Genomic DNA, 26,796 nt, shown 5'->3' with positions numbered 1-26,796 from the left:
CATCTGTGCAGCTCCCTTATGAAATTGCCAAAGAAATCCGTCTTGAAGTGGTTTCCAGTGCGCCTGTCCCTGGATGAAGAATTTACATTTCATATAATGCCCAATCAGTTGTGACTTCGGTTTAGTCATGTGTGCCGCCTTAAGGAAACGCCCAACAAAGCCGTCTTAAAGGGGTTTCCGGGGCTCCTGTCCTGTGATAAAGAATTAACATTTATTTATGACGAATAAGTTTTCACTTCGATTTAATCATGTGCGTGGCCTTAAGCAAACGCCCAACGAAGCAGTCCTAAAGGGGTTTCATGTGCTCCTGTCCTCTGATGAAGAATTTACATTTGCGTATTGCTTTCGGTTACTAACATAGTGACATATCCATGAAATAAATATCTGTGGGAGACCCATCCATTGTAATTTTTCTATTAGCCTCTTACAGGGAAATACATTTCAGACAAATTGCAGTAAACGCTTCTCTAAAATAAAAATGATTGAACTTTTTTTTTCTGCTTTGGTGCTAATGAATCGTGACTATCCCTCAAGCATAATCATTGCAACTGATTCGTAAAGTTTCTTTATTTTAGCGCATGCAAATAATATATCGCATGTTATTGCCTAACTGGGCATGGTTGGAGAAAAAAAAAAAGCGGCTGAAGGGGGAGTCTCCGCTACTCGGGCCGTTACTCCTCTGGCGGAGTAACTGTTGAGAGAAGCTTGCCGTGTGCAAATTTTGAGGACTAATGTTTAGTCTTGGCGTTGAAAAGACTAACGAAAGGAGGAACCGCCAGCCTCTCTTCTCTCTTCCAGCCTCTTTCGGCGCGCGTTTCTAGTGCAGAGCACGTGTTTGTGGATAATTGGACAAAACGTGCATCCTATGTTTGAAACATACAAAAGGCAGGGGAGCCCTGGTCCATCAAAGAGCATGCACACTACAATAGGTAATTACACTCCAATGCACCTTTCGCCCCCCTCCTCCCCTCTAATTGGCGGGGGTAACAATGAGAGCACAACTGCCTATTATTGCGCCCTGTGGGGAGAGCTTCGTAGGATTCGGTTATTGTGCGCATGATGCTGATGGGCTCAGGGCGCCCCTGCCTTTACCACTGCTGATGAGATTTTGTGAGATGAAGTATAAACATACCACGCGAGACACAAAAAAGACGATATGGAAGTGCTTTCTACTAGAAAAACATGTTCAGTGGCGAAAGTAGACGATTTATCCCATAGGGCAATGCCTACAACGGAGGCGCGACATGAGCAGACATGCGGTTACTGCCGGTCGGAATAGTCACGTGACCTGGAAGTTATGGACCGCGAGGAGGCGTGTTGGGTCGAGAGAGCACTGCTGTCTTGCTTGCAAAGGAGTTGCAGCCGCTCCTCATTCATGCGCCTTTTTTTTTTTCATTGTACAGTTCGCTTGTTTGCGTGGCCGTTTTGTTTTTCGCGTTGGAGAAACAATCTCGACGCGTCATAGCGGTGCATCGATTTCAGCCTCGAACCATGACTGCAGTAGGTATACTGCATGTTTACTATACTTGGTGAGAGCTTTCTAGGCTGCGTGGTGTGTTATACAAGCGCATGAGCCGTGCACTGCTTCAAGCGGACGCTCATTCATGTGTGGCTGTCCTGCGTGCACTCGCAGCGTGAATCACATGGCTACATAAAGCTGGAATTCCTTGCTGCCATTCGTTCGCGCAGAAAAAAGAGCAGAGCCACATGGCCGGGAAGGGCAGATTGGGTACCTTTGCTTGCCGTCGATGTGAGGCGTTGTACGCAACTCCATATCTGCTTGCTTTTTTATTTTATTGATGATGCGGACGGTATGCTATAGCCGAGCGTCATGGATGTTTTTCTCTTTTTTTATTCCACTTGTTTTGTGCTCCTGGTATCAAATAGTTTGTACGTATGGGCGTAATCTTTGTTTTGCTTGCTATTGTTAGTATTTCATATCGGGATATCTGCATTGCCGACTGGGCCAAGATGGTAATTTAGATAAATAAAAAGTCTCCAAACTGAACTTGAGCTGTCTTGCAATAAAATCATGCACCGGTGATTGCAGCGCAGTCGACCTAATCTAGCATGTCCTCGGCGGGCGAGGGTAACCAGTCTGTGGATAAAAAGTTTTTCTCAGTGTTTACTGGTTACTCCTTCGAAATTCGTTCACATAGATCAACAGGTAATCTGAGGCAGTACTATTTCTCATCCAAGGATCATTTCTCAGGATAAACGGCGAATACTGAGGGATTAATGTTCGCACTCCCAGAGATCAATGGTTCATCGATTGTTATTCTGTTAGTCTCTTTGGGAGCATCTGAAAGGATCAACTGTTCCTCCTTCTGAAGATTGTCCTTTCGAGACTTAATGTTTATAGCCTTGCAGTTGGCCCCTAAAAAAAATAATGGTTGCAGCCACCCAGTTTGCTCCCAAAAGAACTAACCTCACTGCTCCGGTTAGTCATTTTTTTTCCTAGAGTGTAATGGTCTATGTCTCACGCTGGGTGACGAAAACGTATGCAGCAGATATGTGCTTGTACTTGTATTTATTTCCTCATCATTTATTTAATGCTGGATAACCTTTACTCACCTATGGGGCTGAAACATGGAAGCAAACAAAGAGGGCTCTACTTGAGGACAGCACAGAGAGCTATGGAAAGAAAAATGAAAGGCATAATGTTAACAGATAGGAAGCGTGCAGAGTGGGTCAGAAAAATAACTCAAGTTACCGACATTCTAGTGGAAATGAAGAAGAAATGGGCATGGGCAGGACATGTAGTACGAAGAGAGGATAACCGATGGTCGCTTAGGGCAACAAAATAGAATCCAAAGGAAGGAAAGCGTAGTAGCGGGCGGCAGAAAATTAGGTGGGTTGATGAGGTTAAGAAGTACGCTGGAGTCAAGTGGATGCAGCTCGCACAGGACCGGGTTAATTGGTGGAATATGGGAGAGGCCTTCGCCCTGCAGTGTGTAAGACTGATGATGATGATGACGAACTTTTTAACAAAGCAGCTCGAGCTTCAAATGCGACGAAGAGCAGAAAAAACTTTCTGTCGTCCTCTTCTATACAAACCTCGCAACCTGGCTCCAGTTTTACTAAATGGACTGCACAAAAAGGTGGCTTCATCGCTCCTCTGAAAATTCTTGCCGTCCTTGTAAGCACCTGTCCTGTCTCCAGAGAAGTGGATCTTCTACTTCCGAGGAAGCTCCAGACGTCCTCTCGGCGTCAGGTTGCCAGACCTACGGCGCATGCTACCCATGCATGATTGCAGCTCAGGTCGGCACGGAGGCTAGGCTTAGGGCTGCCGCTGCCACGCTGGCAGAGGTAGCTTTGCCGGAGCTGCTCGCTGCAACTCCTGCACTGCCGTCGACACCTCAACCTGACCATCGGCCTCAGGTCCAGCTTGGTGCTCCCGGTTCTTCAGCACCAGCGCCCATTCAGCCTTCCCAAAATGCACAATAGCCCATACGTGAACTGTTCTCTGGGCGGAGCACGGCTATGGCCACCCAGCTAACACGACGAGATGCACATCCAACAGTGCGACCTGAGGAGACAAGCGGTCCAATGGACTTATCGGCTCCACCATCCGTATCAAAGAGCAGCCGTGCCCCTCAAAAGCGTACTTTGGAAGATAATCAACCGAATTCGTCCTCGGCAAGTGGTGGCTATCAAGGAAAGCGCTCCTGTTTAACTATCGAAAACCAGGTTGCACCTACACCTGGATCGTCATCTTGCAAAGTGGCGATTAAATGTCTAGCCAACAAAAGCCTCACCGATATACCGAACAAGATCATCCAGGCCAACTTGGACGCGTGTCTCGGAACCAGAGGTTTTCGGGGCTTCACGGCAAGGAAGAAGTCAAACACTATAGCTGCGTGGCTCCCGAAACTTACTGCGCTGGAACGTATCCAAACGCTTAGTTATATTTCAGTCACAAATGAGATCTCAGTGCCTGTGCAAGTGTATCTAGTTGAAGGCTCCGACTTGCAGCGTTGCGTCGTTTACAACGTCGACATAAACGAAGATCAAACCACCCTGCAACGTGAGCTGTACTGCCCAACGCGCCGAGTCATACAGGCCCGACACATAGGAAAGGGGCATTCCTGCATGATCACCTTGCAAGACCCTCCGACACTCCCAGCCTGACTGTACTACTACGGCTGCATATTAAGGCCGCGGCCGTATAAACTGAATGTGGTTTACTGTTACAACTGTTTTCGGGCAGGACACATGCGCAAATTTTGCCCCTTTGCTACTGCCAATGAAGGTGCGTCTGAAGGAAAAGTTACGTACCGATGCGGCCTCTGCAAATCGGACGACCACGAGATAACATCTCCAAGTTGTCTGACAAAGCAGAAGGCAACGCAGAAGGCTCTTCTTCGGAACACCAAGCGTTGGCCAATAGAGGACATGACACCGGTGCAGACATCCAATCGCTTTGCAGCTCTCCAGTGGGATGATGACGAGTGGCCAGAGCTTCCTGAGCCCGCTTTGAATGCACCTCCAGCTAAGACAAAGTCTAATGATACGGTGCTTAAGAAACGCCGTCGACAACAGCCAATACAGCAGCGTACTGATCTACCAGACGACGATATGGCTGTAGTGGATGAGCAGATCAGTCGTCTCTTAGCAGAGGTCTCTAAGCTCCGACAACACCGCGAAATGCTTGCTCGACGTCGGCGAGCTGCAGAAGTAACCGCCAAATCTAGTAATTGCGAAACACTGCCGCCTTCATCCCGCACAACAGGGCCATTTGCTGCATCTTCCCAGTGTACCACAACGCCCAATGATAACTCTGCAACATCGCTGCTCCGCTATATGGTCAACCAGTTGTCCAACCTGACATCCGTGATACTACAGCGCTTGGACTAGCACACAAAAATGGCGAAATCTGGTCGTCCTGGTGTACTACAGTGGAACTGTAGAGGCATTTCCACGAAGGTGGCCGAGCTCAAGACCCGACTGCGATTTAACAAGCTTCGGGTGTGGGCTATGTTACTTCAGGAAACGAACGCCTTGCCATCTATTCCGGGCTTCAGCGGCTACGTGTCTCCTTCAATGACTGACCGTCGCGAGCAGACTGCTTCTCCCCCGGGAAAGGCGGCGGTATATGTGTGAAACGCGTATTCCTCATGTACGCCTTTCTCTCGAAAACTGGTGCACATCATACCAAGGGGTAGTAGCAGTTGCTCCGAAATTTCTGAAAGGAACCGTTGTTCCTGTTTCATATTACGTTCGACCAGCTGGAGGCGCCTCTTCCCGTATTAATCTTGGCTGGTTATTAAGTGTTCGTCGGCAATACCCCGGGTGTCCAATTTTAGTCGGAGGCGACGTTAACGCCCCACACCTAGATTGGGGGTATCCGACTGCAAGCCCTCGTGGTAGGCGTGTGCGGGACGCCTTCACTGATGCCCTGTCTGTTCTGCTTAATCACCCTGGGACAGCAACACGGCTTGTGCGTCACATACGTAGTGCTGGCTATGCTCCAGACTTGACGTGGTGGTTGGGCGCAGGAACTCCCTCACGGCACATGAAGCCGGACTGCTGGGGAAGTGATCACCACCCTATCCTCATCGGTCTCCATCCCTTCCGCCTCAGCCCTTTACGCCGCAAATGTTCTGTGATAAACTGGGACGGCTTTCGCTCATGTCTCGACAGTATGTCTTCAGATTCGCCGTCACTCCTTGTTGACCGTATACAGAGAGCACTAAACAGCGCTACGACTACTACCTGGATTGATGTAGGTCGACTTGCACCAGATCACGGCCTGCTTAACTTGTGGGCAGCCCGCCGTCATGCTGAGCTGGCTGCTACGCGAGACCCTTCTTCGGGGCAGGCACGTACACGACTGAATTATCTTACTGCGAAGGCTCGCAGATATGAACGCGATCTCTCGCGACGCCAGTGGCATGCATGGCATAGAGAAAGAGATTGGTAAAGAGCGGACACTCCCATAGGGCCCAGCGGCCCATTTGACTGTAGCGCACCAAGCGGTCGGCGGCAACTACTTCCGGTCTTGCTGAAAGGCGCGCGATTTGAATGCTAGCATGCGCTGCGCCCTTCCCTGCCCTTTTGGCGCATTATTTTGGTTTTACATGGTCCGCTAGGGTTTCTATTTATTTTGAGCATGCATAACAACATGAAAAATAGATCCCCAGTTCTCTAAACTGGCCATCAACGCAGCTGCGCCGCAGCCTTTGCAAAATAGTATTGCAGAAAGGACGCCAAGTGCTTTGTGAAATGAACATTTATTTTGCTGCATATAAAACACATAGAGATGTAACAGATGTAGACGGATGCATTGACAAAACTTGACACACAGACGATGTGCACAGTACAGGAAAGTAAAAATACACAAGGCGAGAAACAGCACTTAGAGACAAAAAATAGCATAACGTTGATTTCCGAATTATGGCAAATATGTAGCAAAACAGGCATTATACATAAACTACACAGTCCCAGTAGCGGCTACTTTAGCAAGGGTACCTTGTATTGTTCAGGACAGAGAGGAGTACTGACGCTTGAGGGAAGGCCACACCGTTCACTCGTCGCATCGGCCGTGCTTCGGCTGCAGTCCGTGGGTCCATGCAGTGCTGTTGGAAAAGGAATGAACACGATGCAGAAGGTTTCAATGAACTTTAGGGCCACTGCACCGCGCACACATCTGTACATGTGGGTGCGTTCTGAAGACTTGGTGAACAGCATTTATGGTCGAGAACAGAAAAGCTCAATCGTAAAATTGATACAAAAGCTACTCTTGCAACGTAGAGGCCAGGAAATGCAGGCTAACCGAACCTACCTGAAAATACATTTCTATAGTCAGTGAGATACCAGCCACTAAACTAGCAATACTCCTCAATAGCACTGAAAAGCTGAAGCAATGAAGCTTGCAGCATAATAAAACATCTCACTTTATCGTTGTCCCGTTAAATGCAACGCGACATTACGCAAAACTAGCCGTTCGCAAAACCGCGGTCTGCGAGCACGCCATGTTGGCTTGCCCTTCATACGCGACTTTGTGAAGCGCAGACCGCCTTGCTGAGCTACACTGCCCGAAATGCCTCGCAGTTTGACAAGAATGAAACATTTCTCACCTTGCGATTGTCCTGTTAAACGCGACACCACGCAAAACTAGCCGTTCGCAAAACCGCCGCATGCGATGTCGCGTCACGGCGGCGGCCAGCACGCCTTGTCATGCCTATTATCTTGCCCTTTACGCGTGACTTTCTGAAGCGCAGTCACCGCCGTACTGAGCTAAACTGCTTAAAAGTCTGCGCAGTTTGACAAGAAAGTCAAGAATGCAACATTTCTCACCTTATCGTCGCCCTGTTAAACGCGACACTCAGGAAAACTAGTCGTTCGGTAAACTGCGTCAGGCCTGGCCGCACCGGCCGGCTACGCCATGTTGGCGCAACGGCGTGCCTTGGTGCTTCGCATGCCACTTTGTCCAGTGTGCTGAGATAAACTGTTCGAAATGAAGCTCAGTTTCGCAGGAACACGACGTATTAAACCTCGCCGCGGTTGGAAACTGCCGGAGCGTCACGAACTGCGCCTGAACTTCTCTATGCCTGAACAGCCGGCGCGCCTGTTCACGAGCTGAGGAACTTAATTGGCACCGGTAGGCGCGGTCATGGTAAACTGCTTCAAATGCAGCGTAGTTCAGCAAACAACGTTGCTCACGTTGACGTCGTTCCAAAGCGCAGTCGTTCGGCGTAGCAGCCCACGAGAGATAAAATATGCGGTCTGTGCCGCACAGGCACGGCGAGGCACGAGCAGACAACGACTCGCTCTCTTCGACAGCTTCCTGTCGTCTGCTCCGGCGGGCTACCGCTGCAGCGAGCCTTGCCTTGGCCTTGCAGCGAGTGCCGTCGCGCGCGAGTCCTCGCATGCGCACGTTGGTGCCGCCATCCATCAATCGGCGGCAGCGCAAAAAGTCGCGCCTGATTTCCTAGGGCCAGTTTTCGCCGAGTGACCGCTCTTTACCAATCTCTTACTCTAAGTGCATGGTGTGAACATTTTTCTGACAAACCATCGAATGCCTCACTCTGGCGAACGTTTCGTGCAATGGAACACGGTCGTCGTTCTACTTACGCAGCAGCAACAGCATGCTTTGCGGCTAATCTGTCGCCGGGCGATTTCGCCAAAGAAGTTGCTCGAAAAATTTTCCCAAAATACGATATACTGCCTCCTTCAGCTGTAAATCTTAATTTGGCAGGTGTCCCTGCACACGCAGGGAAACTACTATCTGCTGCCAACGCAGATGGAATTGCGAGCCCCTTTTCAATGTGCGAGCTGCTGGCTGCAATTGACGATGCGAAGCGGAAAAGCAGCGCGCGGCCTGGACAAAATTCTGTATGAGGTTTACAAGAACCTCAGTACTGCTGCACTTCAACTACTAGACACCATAAACAAAGTGTGGCTTGATGGTGTCGTACCCAAGAGCTGGAAAACCGCAGTCGTGATCCATATTCCCAAACCTGGGAAGCCTCCAACGGACCTCGCCAACTTACGACCAATCTCATTAACATCAACGCTTTGCAAGCTCGCAGAGAAAATGCTAGCCACACGACTTTCTTGGTGGCTTGAACAGCAAGGTTTTTATCACCCTGCTCAAATTGGATTTCGTCCATAGATAGGTACAGAGGACGGGTTGGCTGTCTTGGCATCAGCAGTTCTATCATCTACCCGCAGCCGCAATGTACATACCATATGAGCAATGGACGTTGAAAAGGCATATGACAACATCAGTCATGCTGCAATCCTGAATGCCATTGACATGCTTCATCTCCCTCCGAGAGTACGCACTTTTGTCGCATCATTTTTGGACGGAAGAAAATTTGCAATACGCCTCAGCGGTGACACTGTTGGTTCATTCGTGTCACTACGTGGCGTGCCCCAGGGGTCAGTATTGTCTCCGACGTTGTTCAATGTTACTTTCATCCCATTGGCGTGGCGCTTACATGATATCCCTGAAATAAAGTTTTTGCAATACGCAGATGATATCACGGTATGGAGCACTCACCATGATCTTCTCACTGAAGAGGCCACCCTTCAGTCAGCATTAGACGTAACCTCTGATTACGCATCCTCCATTGGCCTTCAACTTTCTGTGTGTAAAACTTCATACACGTCAGTCGCCAACCACTAGGGACGCTGTAAACGTACCTCAAATCCAATTCGTCTCGCTCTATCAGGCACCCCAATACAAGAAAGTTCGAGCCTGAAAATTCTGGGCTTAACAATTCACCAATCAGGATCAGTGACTGCTTGGCTTTCTCAGGCAAAAAAGCAAGCACTTCAAACTATGAGTTTAATAAGAAAAATTGCACGTAAAACGGGTGGCGCTGGCTCGTCTGTTGCACGCCAGTTAGTGAGGGCGGATCTGCAGCCACGTATTGTTTATCAGGCCCAGTTCCAGCATCTTACAAGGGCACGATGGGATCGCCTTGAAGCCGTAAATCGGGAAGCTATGAGGACCATAACATGTCTTCCACGACTCACACCGGTCGTAGCGTTACAGGAGAATGCGCAGCTCAACACCATCGATAAGCTGGTGCACCAGCGCCATGATGCTCGCAGACTCAAGGCCACTGTGACACATTCCACGCAAGCACTGAGGGCGTATGCAACGTCACACATTATTCTTCAGCCACCTGCGCCAGTTCTCCCTCCCTGGAAATTTATACAGTTAGGAGACAACAAGCCAACTGACATCCGCAGACCGACGTCTGCCAACTCGGCATCATTGCTACACCAGAAATTTGTAGAGCAAGAAACTCACCTGCCCCAAGATTCCATAGTAGTGTATGTAGATGAGAGCCTGCAAGACTGTGAAGCCAAAACGGCCATCTACAGTCCACGGAGAAATTGCCTGAATCAGACAACTACGTTTCAGCTTTAGGAACCACTTACATCTTTGTGCGCTGAGCTTGTGGCAGTTCAGGAGGCACTCTGCTCCGTGACTTCTATAACCATGCTCCCTACAGCCCACGTTGTCATCCGCACAGACGCACTTCAAGCAGTACGTCTGCTCCGACGTGTCAGCCGCTGCCCTAAAACTTGCCAGGACATCCACCAGCTTGCGGCGCTCATCCCACAATCAATACGCATTGAGTGGGTCCCACGGGATCTGCTGCCTTCCCAAAGTCAAGCTAATTTTGCAACCCGCCTCGTGAACCAAGTCGCATCCATCCCACGGCTCCTCGAAGTCGACGACGCTACCCTAATTTTCTCAAGAAAGGAGCACCTCCTGCACAGCACACATGCACTTATCCCTCCGTGTGCGATATCCCTTCCCCGCGGTGTCACCCGTGCAGAGGAGGTTGCGCTTAGGAGGATCCGGGTCGGTGTTGCCCTTACACCAGCGGTTACTAGGACGTGGTCATACTTCCAACACTTATATTACTCGCCCAGGATGCCCGATATGTAAAAACGAAGATATCGAGGCCGACATCCACCACTTGCTTGGGACTGCCCAGCACTCAAACCAACACGAATCCGGCACCTGAGCATAGCTGGCCTTTCAGCAACGAATCCTGCCTCATATGTCACTTGGACGCAGGGACCTCATCATCGCTCACTTCTGGACTTCATAAAATCAGCCAACCTTTTTCCATTCATTTAATCATTTATTCACCCTTCATCTCATACCCTACTGATGCCCTGAGGCAATAAATGTCGACTTAAAAAAACAAGAACGTAATGAGTTTGCTGCAATTTACGCGCATATCATGTTTCTAATTCCGGGCACAGAAAAGACGGCGCCAATTCCGAGACCAGAAAGCTCTACACGCTACAGCGTAAACGTTGATATCAGTCACATTTAAATGCTCTTTTTAACTATGATTTCATAAGAATTTGCCAAAGTCCATTCATATCACGACTTCTGGATATATTTTCCTTTATCCTTTTCTTTTTGTTAACGTTTATTGCTTTTTTCTCTGTCATTTGTTCTTTCAATTCTAATTATAATTTCCTTCATAATCACTTCAACCAACAACCACTTTAGCCCCAATCACCTATCGCTCTTAACCAAAGCTCTTTAACCACTGTTCATAACACTTCTAAATTAACTGCACTCTTGTCTCGATTTCAACGCCAACCTTAGCCGCCGGATCCGTCGCATCCAGCGTGGCCGCGCAGAATGCGCCTGTGTACGCCGCCTTCTAACAATGGTGTCACGAGCTCCGTCCACGATCGTATGGCTATCCTATCTCTTACGTTCTTCCTCCGCATTAAGGCCCCCTCCTGGCTACGGACAGTATTTAAAAAGAAGAAATTAAAAAAAGAAAACGAAAAATAATGTTGCCCAACCGGCACCGCCAAAACCACGACGGCCTAAAACAATGTAAAATAAAAGATGTGAAAAAATATATTTCATTTCAAAAAAGGAAGAAATTAAAAAATACCAAAAAAGAAAAAGCGAGTGGGGGAAGGGACCGTAAGAGATAAGGAGGTGTATGTGTGAATATGTGTACATTTTCACTCCCTCTTTTTAGATATAATAATAATAATAATAATGATACATTGGCAACAAATTTACAATATAATAACCAGCAGGTTTAAACAAACATGCTTGTGAACGGAGCTAGGCAATACAGCGACATTGCATGCATGCCGAGCCATGCACAAAAAAAAAACATTATTCAAAAATAGCCCTGATACGAAAAAAACACGAAATGAAAAACCAAAAAAAAAATTGACAAAGCAATTACAACACAAATCAGTTAATGTTATGTGTAAAAAAAAATCTCCTATACAGTATTCCGTACTGATAAACAATGTATCTAGAATGAAACAGTGCAGGCGAACGGTAAGCGCTCAATCGCATTGCACAATTGACCGAATGGACTCTGAGCGAGCGAGGTGAGCGAGGAAGAAAGGTGAGCCACGTATTGATTTCAAATTTATTGACGATAGAAGGTAAATAAAAACCATGGGTTTCTTTCCCGTAATTTGTATAAACACGCGGAACTATGAATTTTTGTGTATGGCTCAAACATCGCGTTTTTCTATTCTTAGATTTGAAAGTTCAGAAAAGTAATGCTTATACAAAATTTCATACGAAAACTGTTTCTCTATGAACAATATGTCGAAACGAACCATGCTCAGTAATGCAATTTCATTGTGAAAGTTAGTACCATAGGACAGGCTAGACGTAATTCTTAAAATACTGTTTAGAATATTTAATTTGTACATGTAGGCGGACCCATATACAATGAGACCATATCTGAGTACCGACTCACCTAAGCTCTTGTAGACCAATTTTCTGATACATGCATCAAACAGCGGTCTAAGGGGAATATGTATGCACAAACCGTTCTTAAAAGTTTGGCTACTTCCGTGATATGAATAGTCCATGATAGGTGCACTATCGAACGTCATGCCTAAGAAGTTTTTGCTATCAATGAGCGGATTGGGGATACTCGAACAATTTCCAGAGCAATCCGCCTTTTTCACAGTGTGGAGCCATCTGGGAGTGGTTGAAAATTCCTCTGCTACTGGTAGAAGACACCCTTGGGCGACGAAGCCGCCAGCGAAATGGCGACCTGTGTTCTTGACAGCTACCGCCATCTGTCGCATACCTCTGTCACGAATATCGCTCCCCTCTCTACTTCCCCTCGCTATCCTCTCGATATCCCCTTTTCCTTCCCGCCGGCCGCAGCTGAAGTGCTTCAGTTTTTAAATAGCAGTTGCCGCGGCCGGCAATACTCTTTTCCTTCTATTTGATTATTTATAAAAAAAAAATAAATCAACCACTACCACCCAACTGCACATGGCTTCCGAGACCAGTTCCAGCTGCGCGGATCGTGGAGGCCAAAAACTGAGCATGCGCAGCAAGGGTTGGTGGTTTGTTTTCAACCAGAGGAGAGGCGCGCATGCGCAGAGTGGCCTTGTTAAAAAGGCGGATTGTAATGCAAGAAAATTGGTTTGTAATTTGAAATGATTTTATGTGGGTTGTGGAAACATATAAGGTTTGTTTTGGCTTTGTTAATTACTACTTTGTTGTCTGCCAAGCATGAAAGCACTTGTATTATATCAGTTTGTAATATGTCCCCGAGATCGCTTTATGATGTTCCAGGCAGTACAAGGCAAGTGTCATCTGCATAAACTATAGTTTGGATTTCAGTGGCAAAGTGGCTAAATCGTTGATACAGGTGAGGACCTAGAATCGAGCCTTGGGGTACTCCAGATTTAATGTTTAATAACTTACTGTAACAATCGCCTATTTTTACACGTTGTTGTCGATCTGTGAAGTAATTATGAAAAAATGCACGGTATGTCTCTCTGAAACCAAAATTCTCTATTTTGTCTAGCAAAAGTTGATGATTAATTGTATCAAACACCTTCTGAAGCTCAATAAAAAGTGTTAGAACAATATTATTTCTATCAATTTCAGAGCAAACGAGGTGATTAAAATCTTCTAAAAAAGGAATGGTGCTATGACCCGAACGAAAACCGTATTGAATGTGGCTTAGTAAATCCCACCTTTGACAGAATGCCACCTTGTGGGCGTGAACAGCTCTTTCAAGAATACAGGCAACTGAAGAAAGGATGGCTGCTGGACCCGGTTAATTGGAGGAATATGGCAGAGGCCTTCACCCTGCACTGGGTATGGTCAGAGTGATGACAATGAATAGAGGTTGGTTATATACCGACTTTCTTTTAGTAGATAGTATTAATATGATCGGTCGTAATAGTGACAAACTTTAAGTACTTTCCCATAAACAGGACCTTGTATATTTCCTCGCACGAAGAGTACAAGTAACTTGGTGAAGGCCAGCAAGCTATACGCAGTGACTTGGTCAATGTTATCAGTAGGCTAGAACAGACAGAAAAATCTCTCGCGAACTTTGGCTTGCGCTTGAACGAACTTGAGGAAAAAATGAAAATAATAGCCGCAAACGAAGGAAATTGATATGGCTACATGAAAGCTTAACAGAGGTGCAATAAGAATTGAAATCGCAGAGTGCAAGGTTAGTTGACCTAGAGAATAAAAGCCGCAGGAACAATTTGATTGTGTTTGGCATCAAAAAAGAAGTAGACGATACTGAAGGAATATTGTAAGGTAATCGACGAAGTTTTCTACGATAAACTTACGTGTAATTCTATTGCCCGCATTCACTGGTTAGTTCGGTGCGAATTGACCAGTTACAATACTTCCAGGATTGCTTACAACAGGTTTGGAGTAGTGTTGGAAAGCTAAAACGGACCAGAGTGTGTATTCAAAACGACTATTCAGGGGAGACAGTTAAAAGGCGTAAATTACTTTGGCAGAGTGCAAGAAATGAAGGTGATAGTGGTAAGAAGGTTTTCCTTTTGCATGACAAACTGAGAATTGATAACACCTACTACGTGTGGGACGATGCATCGAACACACGTGTTCCAGCGCGTATCAGAGGAGGCGAGATTTCTGAAAGATAGCAGTTGCAGGCCCAAGCACATAATCTTCGTGTGTTATCCCTTAACGCCGGAAGTATTAAGAATAAACCTGACGCCCTCGAACTACTACTACTTTCATATGACCCATACGTTGTTGATCCTTCAGAAGCATGCTTGCAGGATAAAATAAGAAATGACGACATTGCCCCCCCTGGCTATCACATCTTTAAAAAGGATAGCTGTTCAAAGGGCGGAGGTGTCGCAGTGATTGTAAAGTCATTTTTGCAGGTCACTGTCCTCGACCAAATTCCTTATCATCTGTTGTTAAATGTGTCGTGTTGGGGTTTGAGCTCTTTATCATGTGCAGTTTACCGCGCTCCTGACACTGAAATCGCCTTTCTTGAGAGCTTATATGATCACCTGCTAGCCAAGCGTGAAAATAATGTGATTATAATAGTGGGTTTTTATTTACCAGGCTTGGACTGAGAGAGTTTAGCTAGGGAACCTGTGTTTCTGGTGATGTAATTATAGACATTAGGTTAGCCTTAAACCTTAACCAAATTGTATGTGACTGTACCCGTACAAATGCTGCGTTGAATTTGTTTTTTCAGTGATTTGTTCTCTAATGGTGAATTGAGAGTTAAACCTGGCATTTCGAATCATCATTTATTTTTTTCTAGTCCTACTGATCACGTTAAATGCAATAGAAATTTGTCTGTTGAATACGTCCATGATTTTGATCGCTCCCAGGTAACACAAAATGGGCTATGACGTGGGGACCCATGTTGGGCCCGCGGGGACAGCCCATACGGGCCCCATGCGGGATTTATAATACGTACCCAGAGGGGGCCCGCGTGGTGCGGACGCGTGTTCCATCGCTCCTCCGATTGCACGTGGCTACCGGAAACGGACGGACTGGCGACAGCGGCAGCTTCCGAAGCGTCAAATAGATGAGTTCTTTCTTTTATTAACTTTATTTCGTTTTCAGCTAGTTAGATTAGGTGCAGCCTAGAGAATAGATTTTCCCTCTTCTTCCTAGCGGCCTGGTTTTTCGTGCTGGCAGCTAGGTTTTCTTGGCGTTCATTATTAAGCTATCTTGTTTAGATAAATAATTTTTTCTAGGCTATTGGCATTAGCAGAATTGGTTTTTAACGCGTGTTTGCTAGTTGTTTCTTGTGTCTTCTTTTTGCAATTTCTATATTCTGAGATTTCGTAATAGATATAGTTCAGTCGATGAGCGCTTAAGATGTACAATCAAAAGAAGGTAAAGTGTACTCAGTGTGAGGCGCCGGTTAATCTGAAGGAAACGCGTTTCGACTCTGTAGGTGAAGCGGAAGGCAGCGACTTTTTGTGTCGGTGTTGCGTACTGAGTGCCGTCTGGATAGATCTGATCAAGAAAGGGGCAGTTTAGTGTCTCGTGTGGATGATTTAGAAAATGAAGTACGGTTGTTAAGAGCGGAAAATAAGAAACTGCTTGGACAGCTTACTCAAATTGAAAAAAAAAGGGGCCGACTTTATGCTAGGAACCAACGAGGACGAACATTCCAATGCGGGCCACGTGGCTGGGGTCAGCACTGGCATGGAAGGCATAAGCAAAGTAGGTCAGGCGGATCCAAACCGTCAGAGTTATTTAGAAGCAGCTAAGACGCCGGAAAAAAAGGAAGAAGTAAGGCAGACTGAAACTCCCAGAGATAAGGACACAGAAAACCGAAAGCAGGAGCCAACAGTTGGGAGAGGGAGAGAGAAGGCCCAGCTGCTTATCGCCGGAGATTCTAACATGGACAGGTGCAAGCGAGATATCTTGGAACGTGTAAGGGGTGATAAGAGAGTGTAGGTTGGAGCCTTCAAAGGGAGAAAAATGAGGGCAGTGCTAAAACAGAGTAAACATAAGCTGTTGAAGAATTCCGCAGAGCGCAGTGTGGTTATAGTAGCCGCGGGGCTAAACGATGTCCTAAGTGGTGACGCTGCAGCAGTGGTGGAAAGTTTAGCTAAGGGAGTTGTCGAGATCCGGGAGATAGCACAGCAGACACAGATAGTATTATGCACAGTACCAGAGGTGCTAGGATTGAACGGTAAAGATGGAAAAGGACGTGGTGACAGTTAATCAGGACATAAGAAAGTTAAGCTTCGAGAAGCGTTTCGAAGTGGTTGAGGTAAACAGGGAGGTACATAAAACAGGTTTTGGTAGGGCTTTTCAGCGAGATGGCATTCATTTTAACAGAAGGGTGGGAGCAGAGATCGGCTGGCGCCTGGCAGGCAAGGCTGTAGCTATTTTAGGGGGTCCGCGAGGACTCCGTGCACAGAGGTAGTTAGAAGTGAAGCAGAAGAAAGTGTAATAATGGAGGCTGAGCACCCTAAAATGGCAAAGAGTAGGTCGAGAAAGAAAAGTACAAAAAGAAATTTAACAGTAGGATCAGCTACATAAACATGCAAGGAGGTAGCAAAAGACCGAAATGGCTAGAGATAGAACAGCAGTTGAAGGATGACAAAATAGGTGTGTACGCTCTTTGCGAAACTCATCTCAGGGATCTAGAAGATCCGCCGTTTATAGAAGGCTACGTCTGGGAAGGGTGCACAAGAACGAGAACGGAAAAAAGGGTGGAGGGGTAGGTATGTTGATACACTAGGGAACAAATTGGCAAAGAGTTAAATCATCTTGTAAAGAACATATCTGGGTTTCAGGAACAATTGCCGGCATAAGGACATGGCTAGGGGTAGTTTAATTAGGAACAGGACATCAATGCAGGCAAGAAAACAGGGATCTCGTTGAATGTCTCAGTGACGATATAAGCCAGTTTGGAAACGGGGCCGATATTATTCTACTGGGGGACATGAACGGCCACATCGACGATCTGGATGGATACACGGATTGTAACGGCAAGCTAATGATAGATTTCTGTGAGCGACACGATTTAGTTATAGTAAATGGAGAAACAAAATGTGAAGGCCAAATCACGTGGGAATTCCGCAACAGGCAGACGACCATTGACTATTGTCTAATGTCACAGAAAATTTATAGCAAGGTCACAAAAATGGAAATAGACGAAGAAGGGAAGTGTAGTCTGGGAAGTGATCATAAACGTATTAGTATGCAGATGAAAAGAGAAATGGAACTTATACAAAACGTAAGCACAAAAGAAATGACGATCAAATAGCGCAGATAGCAGCAGACATAGAGGAAGCAATAGAAAAAGGCCCCATGGAAGACTGGAATTATGAACAGGTAGAACTACTCATAAGGAGGAAAATTCAGGAGGTTAAAGTAGCAAACCGCTGGAATGGAAAGAGGAAGCCACGGAGCTGGTGGAATAAGGAAATCAGGGAAGCTATTGAACAACGATGGGCTGCTTCAAGGGAACATCGAATGGCAAAGAAGGCACAGGTATCTCAGGAGGAAATCGACCAAAAATGGGAATCATATCGACAAAAGAAACTTCAAGTGCAGGCACTCGTCCAAAGTAAAATGAGACAGTCCACCGATCGCTGGATGGCTGATATACACGATGCCTCTAGAGGCGGAGCAAGAAAATTCTGGAACCATATAAGCTGGCTAGGGAAGAAGAATCAAAGAAAGCAGGATCGGATTCAAGATAACTAGGGAAATTGTTTAAAGGAAGACAACGCAGTGAACTACATTACATCAGTTATAGCCGAGTCATTTAATAGCGACGATAGGGTAATCTCCGCCAATCAGGAAGCAACACAAGGTAGCAGAATGCAAAGCAGCTTAGAACTGACCAATCTAAACTGGAAAAAGGCAGAAAAAATATTCCTAAAAACACATCTACAGGAATAGATGGAATTCCGATCAAGCTGATTAATCAACTCGGTCCAAAAATTAAGGAAACCTTGCTAAAAGCTCTGGAAACAGTCATAACGAATAAGCAATTTCCGGACAACTGGCGGCAGAGTAAAATGAATTTGATTTATAAAGGGAAAGGAGACAGGATGCACATAAAGACCTACAGGCCAATTACCATAACATCTGTTATGTATAGGTTGGCCATGCAGGCGGTGAAATGAAAGGTGCAAGCATGGGTTGAAAGTAACAAGATACTCGGAGAACTTTAGAACGGCTTTAGAAATGGTAGGCGCTTAGATGATAGCCGGTTCGTGCTTACCCAATGCATCGAAATATCTAGAGTGGAAAATAGACCTTTGTATTTGGCCTTCCTGGACATAAACAGGGCGTACGACAACGTAAGCAGGGAAATCCTGTGGAGCATATTAAAAGAAGAAGGTATCGGTTATGAGATAACAGATTTCCTACAAGAAATATACCGGGATAACAAAGCAGAAATTACGTGGAAGGGATAAGAATTACGGAGGATGTATACAAGACAGTAACCTAGGTTTTAACCTGTCATATAGATTAGGTGGAAAGGCGTAAGAGCAGCGCCTCTCCGGTTTGATGTATGCAGACGATTTTGTGCTGCTAGCGAAGAGTCTGGAAGAATTGCAAACTCTAGTTAAGTATTGCGGAGACGAAGGGGATGCTCTAGGCTTCCGTTCCAGCGCCGTTAAGTCGGGCTGATGATTGTCAACGGCTCAACTGATCAGGGTCTTAAAATACAAGGCCTTGAAATACCTAGAGTAGCAGAATATAAATATCTGGGGGTATGGGTAAAGGAAGGATTGGCATACATTGGAAAGCATGAGCAATCACTTAAGGCCAAAGGGCGAAGGAATGCCGGGATAATGAAGCATAAGGCATTGTGGGGATACAATACGTATGAGGTTTTGAGGGGTATTTGGAAACGAATTATGGTGCCCGGACTTACTTTCGGAAATGCGGTTTAGTGCCTAAAATCAGAGGTACAGTCGACATTAGAAACAAATCAGAGATCCGTTGGACGATTAGCACTAGGTGTCCACGGCAAAACTACAAATGAGGCGGTACAGGGAGATATGGGCTGGGCATCTTTCGAAGTACGGGAAGGTCAAAGTAAAATATTATATGAGGAACGCCTGAGGAAATTGGACAGTAATAGATGGGCAGCTAAAGTATTTAAATACTTGTACCTAAAAAGCGTTGACTCACAATAGAGGAAAAGAACTAGGAAACTAACTAGTAAGTATGCTAGTAACAAGGACGGAGAAATAAAGAGCATTAAGCAACAGGTGAAAAACACAGAAGGTAAAAATTGGATAAATTCGATGGAAAAGAAACAGAGTGTAGAATTATACCGAAAGTGGAAAATGCAGATCAGGAAGGACGAATTCTTTGATAACTCAAGAGGCAGTGCCCTACTTTTTGAAGCTAGATCAGGGTGCCTTAGAACACGCCGCTACAAAAAGAAATTTAACAATGGAGATGACGCATGTGCTTTGATGCAGGCGCAATCACTGTTCCTGAAGCTCTGGTGTTTAGAGATCACAGTGGCCGGGTGAATAAATCGGCGGTGGAAACTAGCAAAAAACGACTGGAAAATTGGTGGCTTAAAAGCAGAGAAGTGACATAATGTTAGTACTGTAGAAACAAAAAGTTTAAGCAATAGAATGATGGTTTAGTTAACCATTCTAAATCAATAATTAAGATATAGGGAGAAAAATGAGCATGATAGCTACTGCTACTACCCCGTTTCAAAGGGGACGCTCCGATATTCCATCCATCCATCCATCCATCCATCCATCCATCCATCCATCCATCCATCCATCCATCCATCCATCCATCCATCCATCCAATGTTGCCGCGATTGGTCCCAATCTGTACCCGTGTGGGCAGCCCAAATAGGGCTGCCCGCATTCAGCCCAGACAGCTGAATATGGGCAGCATACCAGAATCATTAATGGGTCCTACGTTTATGGAGGCAGTGCCGGCCATTGATCAAGGTTTTAATTTTTATGCCGATGAATCCCTCCAATACCTCAAATGTTCCGGCGCGGGGTTTGCGGACGCCATTTCATTTCGGGCTCGCCCACGTGCTGCCCTCGTGTTGAATCTGGTATTTTCGGGGCTGCCCAAGTTCCTATAATTATCAAGTGTGAAACATTGAGCACTATTTATTTATCTTGTATTCGAAACTCAGTAACATAAAGGAAATTTATTCCCAATTCACTACAATTATGTGGGTGGGCCAACATCACCCCCCAAATGTTGGTCTGAATATTTATTTCGGTGGTGTATGTAGAATAATAATGCGCAGGAAACATTTTGAGGTAGTTTAGTACATACTCGTAAGTCGGAACAGTTATGCTGCATATTTGCCGCCAATACTGCATAATTAACGTAGTTTTTAGAGTAAAATTAGATAGTTATGTTAAAATAGTTATGTGAAAAATCCAGAAGATGCAATTAGCGACCGGTATATGATGAATTACATAAATAAAATGGTGTCTGAAATATAAGGTGAAGACGTTTCAGAGCGGTAAGCCCGCCTACGGCCAATTTGGGGCCCACTGCGGCCTCTCATGGGCAGCCTCAATTGGGGTTGTCTTATTTTTACCGTATGGAGTACGAAAATACCCATGTGGAGGCATAAACGCTTTTCAGCAAGGATGCAAACCACACGGGACCTATTCAGTTTTTGAGTGGGCAGCCCCATTTTGGCCACCCGTCTACTATTCGCTTTAGGCCCACATTTGCATTGTATATGTGCCCTAAAGTGCACGGCAAGAGACCGATGCGGGCAGAAGCGGGAAGGAGCACTTTCCTGCCCCGTTACAGGCCAGGTGGAAATTATCTAGGTTTCTGATGGGCAGCCCCATTTGGGGCAGTCCGGGAATTTGCTGCATGACGCCTACAGTTACGTTTGACCTTCCCTCGAGAACCCCTCAAGGGTCCCATGTAGGAAATGCGTGGGCATACCCGTATTCAGCCCCGCTGCGGCCGATGCGGGACCTATTACGCTTTTGAGCGGGCAGCCCCATTTAGGTTAGTCCAGGCTTTTTACATACAAATCCCAAATTTTTTTTGCATCGGCCCTGCATCGGCCCTTGATGGCCAGATGTGGAAAAATGTGCTGGCCAGATGTAGATGGCCAGATGTGGGAAAAAGAAATAGCATCAATTGGAGAGCACCAATTCTTCGAGAATCTTCGCTCAAAATATGTCACTGGTGTGAAGAATGGAACATGGATTTAAAAATTGACAAGGGTGCATTTGTTCAAGTTACGAGAAAAAAGGAAGGTTAATGATTACCAATATCGTCTTCACCACAGTCACATTAGAAAGGTCTCACAATACAAATATCTAGGGAACACTCTTAACAGCAGATTCACCTGGGGAACTCATATTTCTGATATCTATTCAGCCGCTTTCTCAAAGCTTTGTTTTTTGATGAAGTTAAAACATACTCCTAGCAATACTAAGCTTTTGGCTTACAAAACTTTTGTAAGATCTAAACTTGAATATGCTTCTGAAATTTGGGACCCGCACACCAAGAAAGATATCTATTAGCTATAGCTCATCCAGAGGAAGGCGGTACGTTTCATCTTTCATAAATATAGGAGGTCTTACTCCCCAACACAGCTCATGAAAGACAATAACATTCCATTGCTTCGTACGCGCAGAAAACTAAATCGTATTTCTTTCCTTCGAAAAATTATCGCAGGTAAGCTTAGCATTTCTCCCCTTTCATTCTTCAGACACTCCACTGCTCGAACGAAGTAGGGAGCAAACCTTACAGCCTCTCTTTGATATTAAGCCCAGTTTCTTCCCTCAAGCAATAGCGGATAGAAACGCACTCCTTGAATCAATTTTTAACTCTCCTAACATGGAGCAGGCGCTAAAATCATCATTTTCGTTTCCCTTAAAAGGAAGTGACTATCCTATATTCCACTTTTCAGCATGTGTTTCTATTTGTCTTTGCTGTGTAATATTTTTGAGATTCATTTTTGTTGTGTGTCCCATGAAATGGTTTCACGTAGTGTTGTGATTTGCTTTCCATGCCCCTCCTGCTTGGGCCAACTTTGGCCTGCAGTTTTTTTAAATAAATAAAGTAAGGACGAGTGAAGTGAATCATCTTAAGGCTGGTTTTACTTGTGATAAACTGCGTTTTCGCTATCAGTGGTGGACAATAGAGAGTTTTAGCTGAGCGGTTTTAGGGCCAGCGCAGAGGAGCGGACGAGCGGAGATGCCACTGCGCATGCGCGCGTCGCTGGGCAGGCCAGCGTTTTTACGACGCGAAGCTTACGCCCGCTGGGGAGCCCTCTCCAGCGGAGCAATCGGGAGCGCGCGAGCGTGCGTAAGAGCGCGCGGGCGTGTATGGGAAATCAAAATGGCAGCCGTCAACAGAACCACCGGCGCTGCGGCGTTGTCGACGGCGACCCCAGTTGAGGTCCGTTTACAAGTTAAGAAAACCCGAAGATTGTTTCACAGCTGAGGAAGACTTGTGTCTTTTGCGTGAGGTGTCAGCAACGAGGCCGTTTGGAGTTGGAGATGATCGAAGTTGTGCGCATCGTGAATCATCTGATGGGCCGCGAACTTACGCTGCACGGATCAAAAGACCGCGTGGATGCTGGCGACAGCAGGACGTCAAGAACCTTAAAAGGCGAGCTTTACTTTTGCACAACTAAAACGTGTAATGCCAGTGCTTAGTTGACGCGAAATGAGAGAACGATTATGCACTCTTTAAACCTAGTCGATTACCGTCAGTGCCGCTGCGCGGCCGACCTCGATGAATGATAAAAAAAAAAATATGCATTTCGCGATGATACAGCAGCAGAAAAGAAATGCAGCACTTACGCGTTATAAAGCATGAAACGCGAATGCGGGCTGCCGTATACTGGGGTGTGGAAAGTGCCTTCGCTTACTTTAGAACAAAGCAACTGTCGTCTGAGCTGTTTCATCGGCAAGCCCACCGCCTAACATTAGGCGCATCTGTTCGGGTTTCGGTCAGCGCTCGGAAGAGACATTCGAAACCTCACAGCAACCACTGAATGGGGCGAGAGCTTTGTTTGCGCGCTCGTCGGGCCGCCGTGTCTGTTCCAAGATCGTTTTTCAACACACTTTAGTGCCTTCGCCGCAAGGACGCGGCTCGTATACCCACAGATGTTTGAAGGCGCCTTGCTTGTGCAGCCGATTTTCCTTTTCTTTTTAGTCTCTATTGAAAGACGCACTCGATCAGTTCAATTCTGTTCATTAAAAAAAGCTATTCCACTGGCTTCACGGAAATATTACCGATTCTAGTTTATCTGTGACATTACTCTAACATAACACCGATCACCAAATGCGCGTTCGTCTTTTTCATGCCTCATTGTGGTCTTGACATACTTGGTGGATAACACAAAAAGCAATCGTTATTGTCTCTCACACGGCCAAGAAACTTCTCTCCGCCTGTACTTTGCAATCTGGCGAGTATAGGGCCCTAAAAACCCACCCATAGAAATGATGTCTTCATTAATAATATGCCAATAGTACACAGGCTACATACCAAGAGGAACTCTGTTAGACATAACAAAAATGGCACACAAGCAGAAATACAAGGATCATAAACTGTTTACTGTCCTCATAACAGTCCATTTTATTTTTGTACAACGTGTACACATTGTGGTACTTGTTCTGTATACAAAGTTCCGGTTACCCGCGAATGTCACATGTCAACTGACTGCGACTGGTAGAAACATGTATTTGTGACTGTTTTGCTCCAGTGGAGAAGCTCAACTGAATTTAAGGTTGATATAAAGCTGTTTGTCTTTTTTTGCAGGCACCCGAGGGTTACAGAGCACCGGGCTTCAGCTGATCACTATGCGAGAAAGAAACGACTATGAGCTACGCAGAAAAGCGCGAGAAATTGAAAAATAAAAAGTTGAAAATGAAGCGCGGCGTCTCGCTCTAGACGAGAGCAGGTTGGACTTGGAGGAGAGAAAGCATGAGTTTGAAGTAAGCGTTATAACAGAGAACATGAAAAGCTGCTAGAGAACGTGCAGAGAATGTTCAAAGAACAGACTCAAGCATTTTTTTATTTCTTCAGCGCAAACCGCGCATGACATGAATACCCAGAAAACTGTCCTGGTAAAATGTTGTAAATCTTGTGCTTAAATAAAACACATTTCTGAACGATTTGTGAGTCGTAAAAGTACCGAGGAGTAAGGGAAGTTTCAAAATCTGGTAGATCAAGACCGAAGTAATGCGATACCAGAGGATCATACAAACATGTATGACAGTTCGCCAAAAGCGCACTAGCTTTATAGATACGCGGCACGTTCTGTTGGTACAGCTTCAAGGCATGAAACCGCTTGTGGCCACTAAAGTAAAGTGCCTGATTCCTTGATGGTCGGCATATTGAACTTGCTGTACCGTCGATGAAACCCCGGTAGTTTGTCAGTGGGGCACCTTTGGCTGAACAACCTCAAAATCTTTATACACTTTTCATCTTCATTTTCACTGTAAGGTACATGTGCATGGATTATCAGTATTACAGAAGGTGTAAGTGAAATTTTAGGTTAAGAAATGTTTTTTTCACAACCTTGCAACTTACCTGCGAGAATTTCTCCAGCGTGTCGAGACTGAGCAAAGAATGGTTATTTATATCGTCGAGCAAGTGAAAAACCGCTCTTCGATGTGGCGCAGAACTTCGTTCGTCCGTGATTATATCGTTGAACTGTGCCGCCTGAAAAGATCTTCAAGACCACACAGCCGGTTCGGATATGCCAGCAGTCGAAGGATAATGCAGAGGGCTTCACCTCTGGGAACTGCAACCCTTTGCGCTGTTACTACCTTATCGGGTATGCACATGGCCACCTAAAGTCTGCGTATATATGCTCCTTCTCGAAACGAAAATATGTCCTAAAGACACTATCGTCAGTCGTATCAATGTTCAAAAGTCCGTGCACTGAAAGCGGCTCACGTCGTGTCCACCAAATACCTCCAGGCACTGCCCATCTCCACTTTCGGTCAAGGTCAGTTGCGACAGCAGCAGCGGGTCCTGTAGTATGCTCTTCGGCATGATTCAAACAGCCGTAGCAGCCGCCAATTCGCGAATGCACGAGAAAACAGCTGACTTTTGTTTCGTTTTGACTTGACTAGCACTGGCGAACATATTCTGTTTAACAAACTGCTCTTTTGTACATCTAAAACACAAAATATACCAAATAATTAACTAAAAACACAGAGTCTACCTTTACTAAACAGTTTCAGGGCATTATTAGCAGGCTTAATTGGTATTATTTTCATTCTAACTCGAATTGTGACCGAGAGGTGGAGCAGCAGAGCAAGCAACTCTACTCCGCTCGAGAAGATGGCTGATCCGCCCGGCTAAAACTCTTTTCTCGCGCGCCTCTCCGCTGGTGTATCCGCTCGCCCGCTCCGCCCCGCTGGTCGTAAAAACGCTCAGCTAAAACTCTAATAGCTGGGCCAACCAGTATAGCACAAAAATAGAGCAACAAGTTTCAACAACTTTTCACTCGTGCTAATGAAAGCTACGGACCTACAAAAAAAAAAGCATTCTGCTCACTTTAAAGCGGCGCCCTCAATGCAAGATAAAAAGGAACATTCGCTCGACCCACGCTGCTCTCGGTATGGCACACTCTGCAAGCGTCCATTAAACATGAGCTTCTTGAGATCGCAAATAAAAAGCAAACAAACAAAAAAAAAACCCGTCCCTCGTGCCCGTTAGAGGTAGTGACTCGTCTGCCGCGGCACAGAACCGCATTCCGGCCGTCCGGTTTTGAGCTGGGAATCTCATCGCACACTGCTCGCCAGCGGCATGGGGCCAGCCGCCTGCTCGTTCCTCCTGGGGTGTGGTGAGTGTATCCCCAGTGCAACTGAAGGTTTTTGCTGCTTCTTGACGCAGTTTCCCTACATAGAAGTATTTGAAGGCCGGTCACTTACTTGAGGGCAACCATTTCAATTCGTATTACGACCACGGCTTCTTCTAGCAGACCAGGAGAACTTAATTTTTGACTGCTGAAACGCTCACGGGTGCTTAGCTGATCTCGTGCCTTCCCGGGCATCGGGCGAGCGCAGAAAAAGTATTTCTCGGACAGAATAATGGCCCTAATTTTCTTCAGGAGCTGCTTCGTAGGGACATATTTTACAGAGAAGCACGCCTGTATTCTTAGAGACATGTGTCTCCGTTTTTGCCTTATTACGACTGAAGTAGAGCGCTTTTAAACCATCCTTCTCAACTACATGCTGGGGAGATTTTCGGTTGTCCAGCGTGTTTAGCAATGCAGTGTAGCAGTTTAAATAACAACGCAGAATTTAAGCAGGCAAGTGCACCCTGAGGTACATCCTTAGGGACTATAAACTCATTCAATGGCGTGCGAGAAAAAAAAACGCGGTGAGGATTAGCATTAAAAGGAAGCTAATCCAACGCCAAGTATACGTGAGCAATTTCAACTGCCAGTAGAAAACCTTGAGGTGATACAGAAAATCGGTTGATGATGAAATCTCAAACCGCTGAACTTATGCATCATTCTGAGCGTATTGCAAGTTGGCAAGTCGATTTTGTGACGTCATGAGATATGGCAAAATTGAAAACAGCTG

The 26,796-nt window shown here is 45.9% G+C and overlaps 1 protein-coding gene and 1 pseudogene across 1 annotated transcript in view; one reads left to right on the top strand and one right to left on the bottom strand.

Annotated features, from left to right (window-relative positions):
• LOC146193773 (uncharacterized) overlaps positions 1 to 25,255 on the bottom strand; it is a 140,909-nt pseudogene extending 115,654 nt beyond the window's left edge.
• Positions 25,256 to 25,942: 687 nt separating this feature from the next.
• Positions 25,943 to 26,796, top strand: part of LOC146193772 (protein obstructor-E-like) — a 37,714-nt gene continuing 36,860 nt past the window's right edge. The window contains exon 1 of the mRNA XM_084600126.1: positions 25,943 to 26,051. Within this exon, the coding sequence (XP_084456252.1) occupies positions 26,015 to 26,051 (37 nt within the window). The 5' untranslated portion in view covers positions 25,943 to 26,014. The remainder of the gene's footprint in view (positions 26,052 to 26,796) is intronic.

The sequence above is a fragment of the Amblyomma maculatum genome, chromosome 4 (assembly GCF_055883805.1).
Source record: "Amblyomma maculatum isolate TAMU_Amacu chromosome 4, ASM5588380v1, whole genome shotgun sequence".
NCBI classification, from domain to species: domain Eukaryota; kingdom Metazoa; phylum Arthropoda; class Arachnida; order Ixodida; family Ixodidae; genus Amblyomma; species Amblyomma maculatum.
The sequence above is the reverse complement of the archived record's forward strand: the minus strand, read 5'-3'. Positions and strand labels throughout refer to the sequence as shown.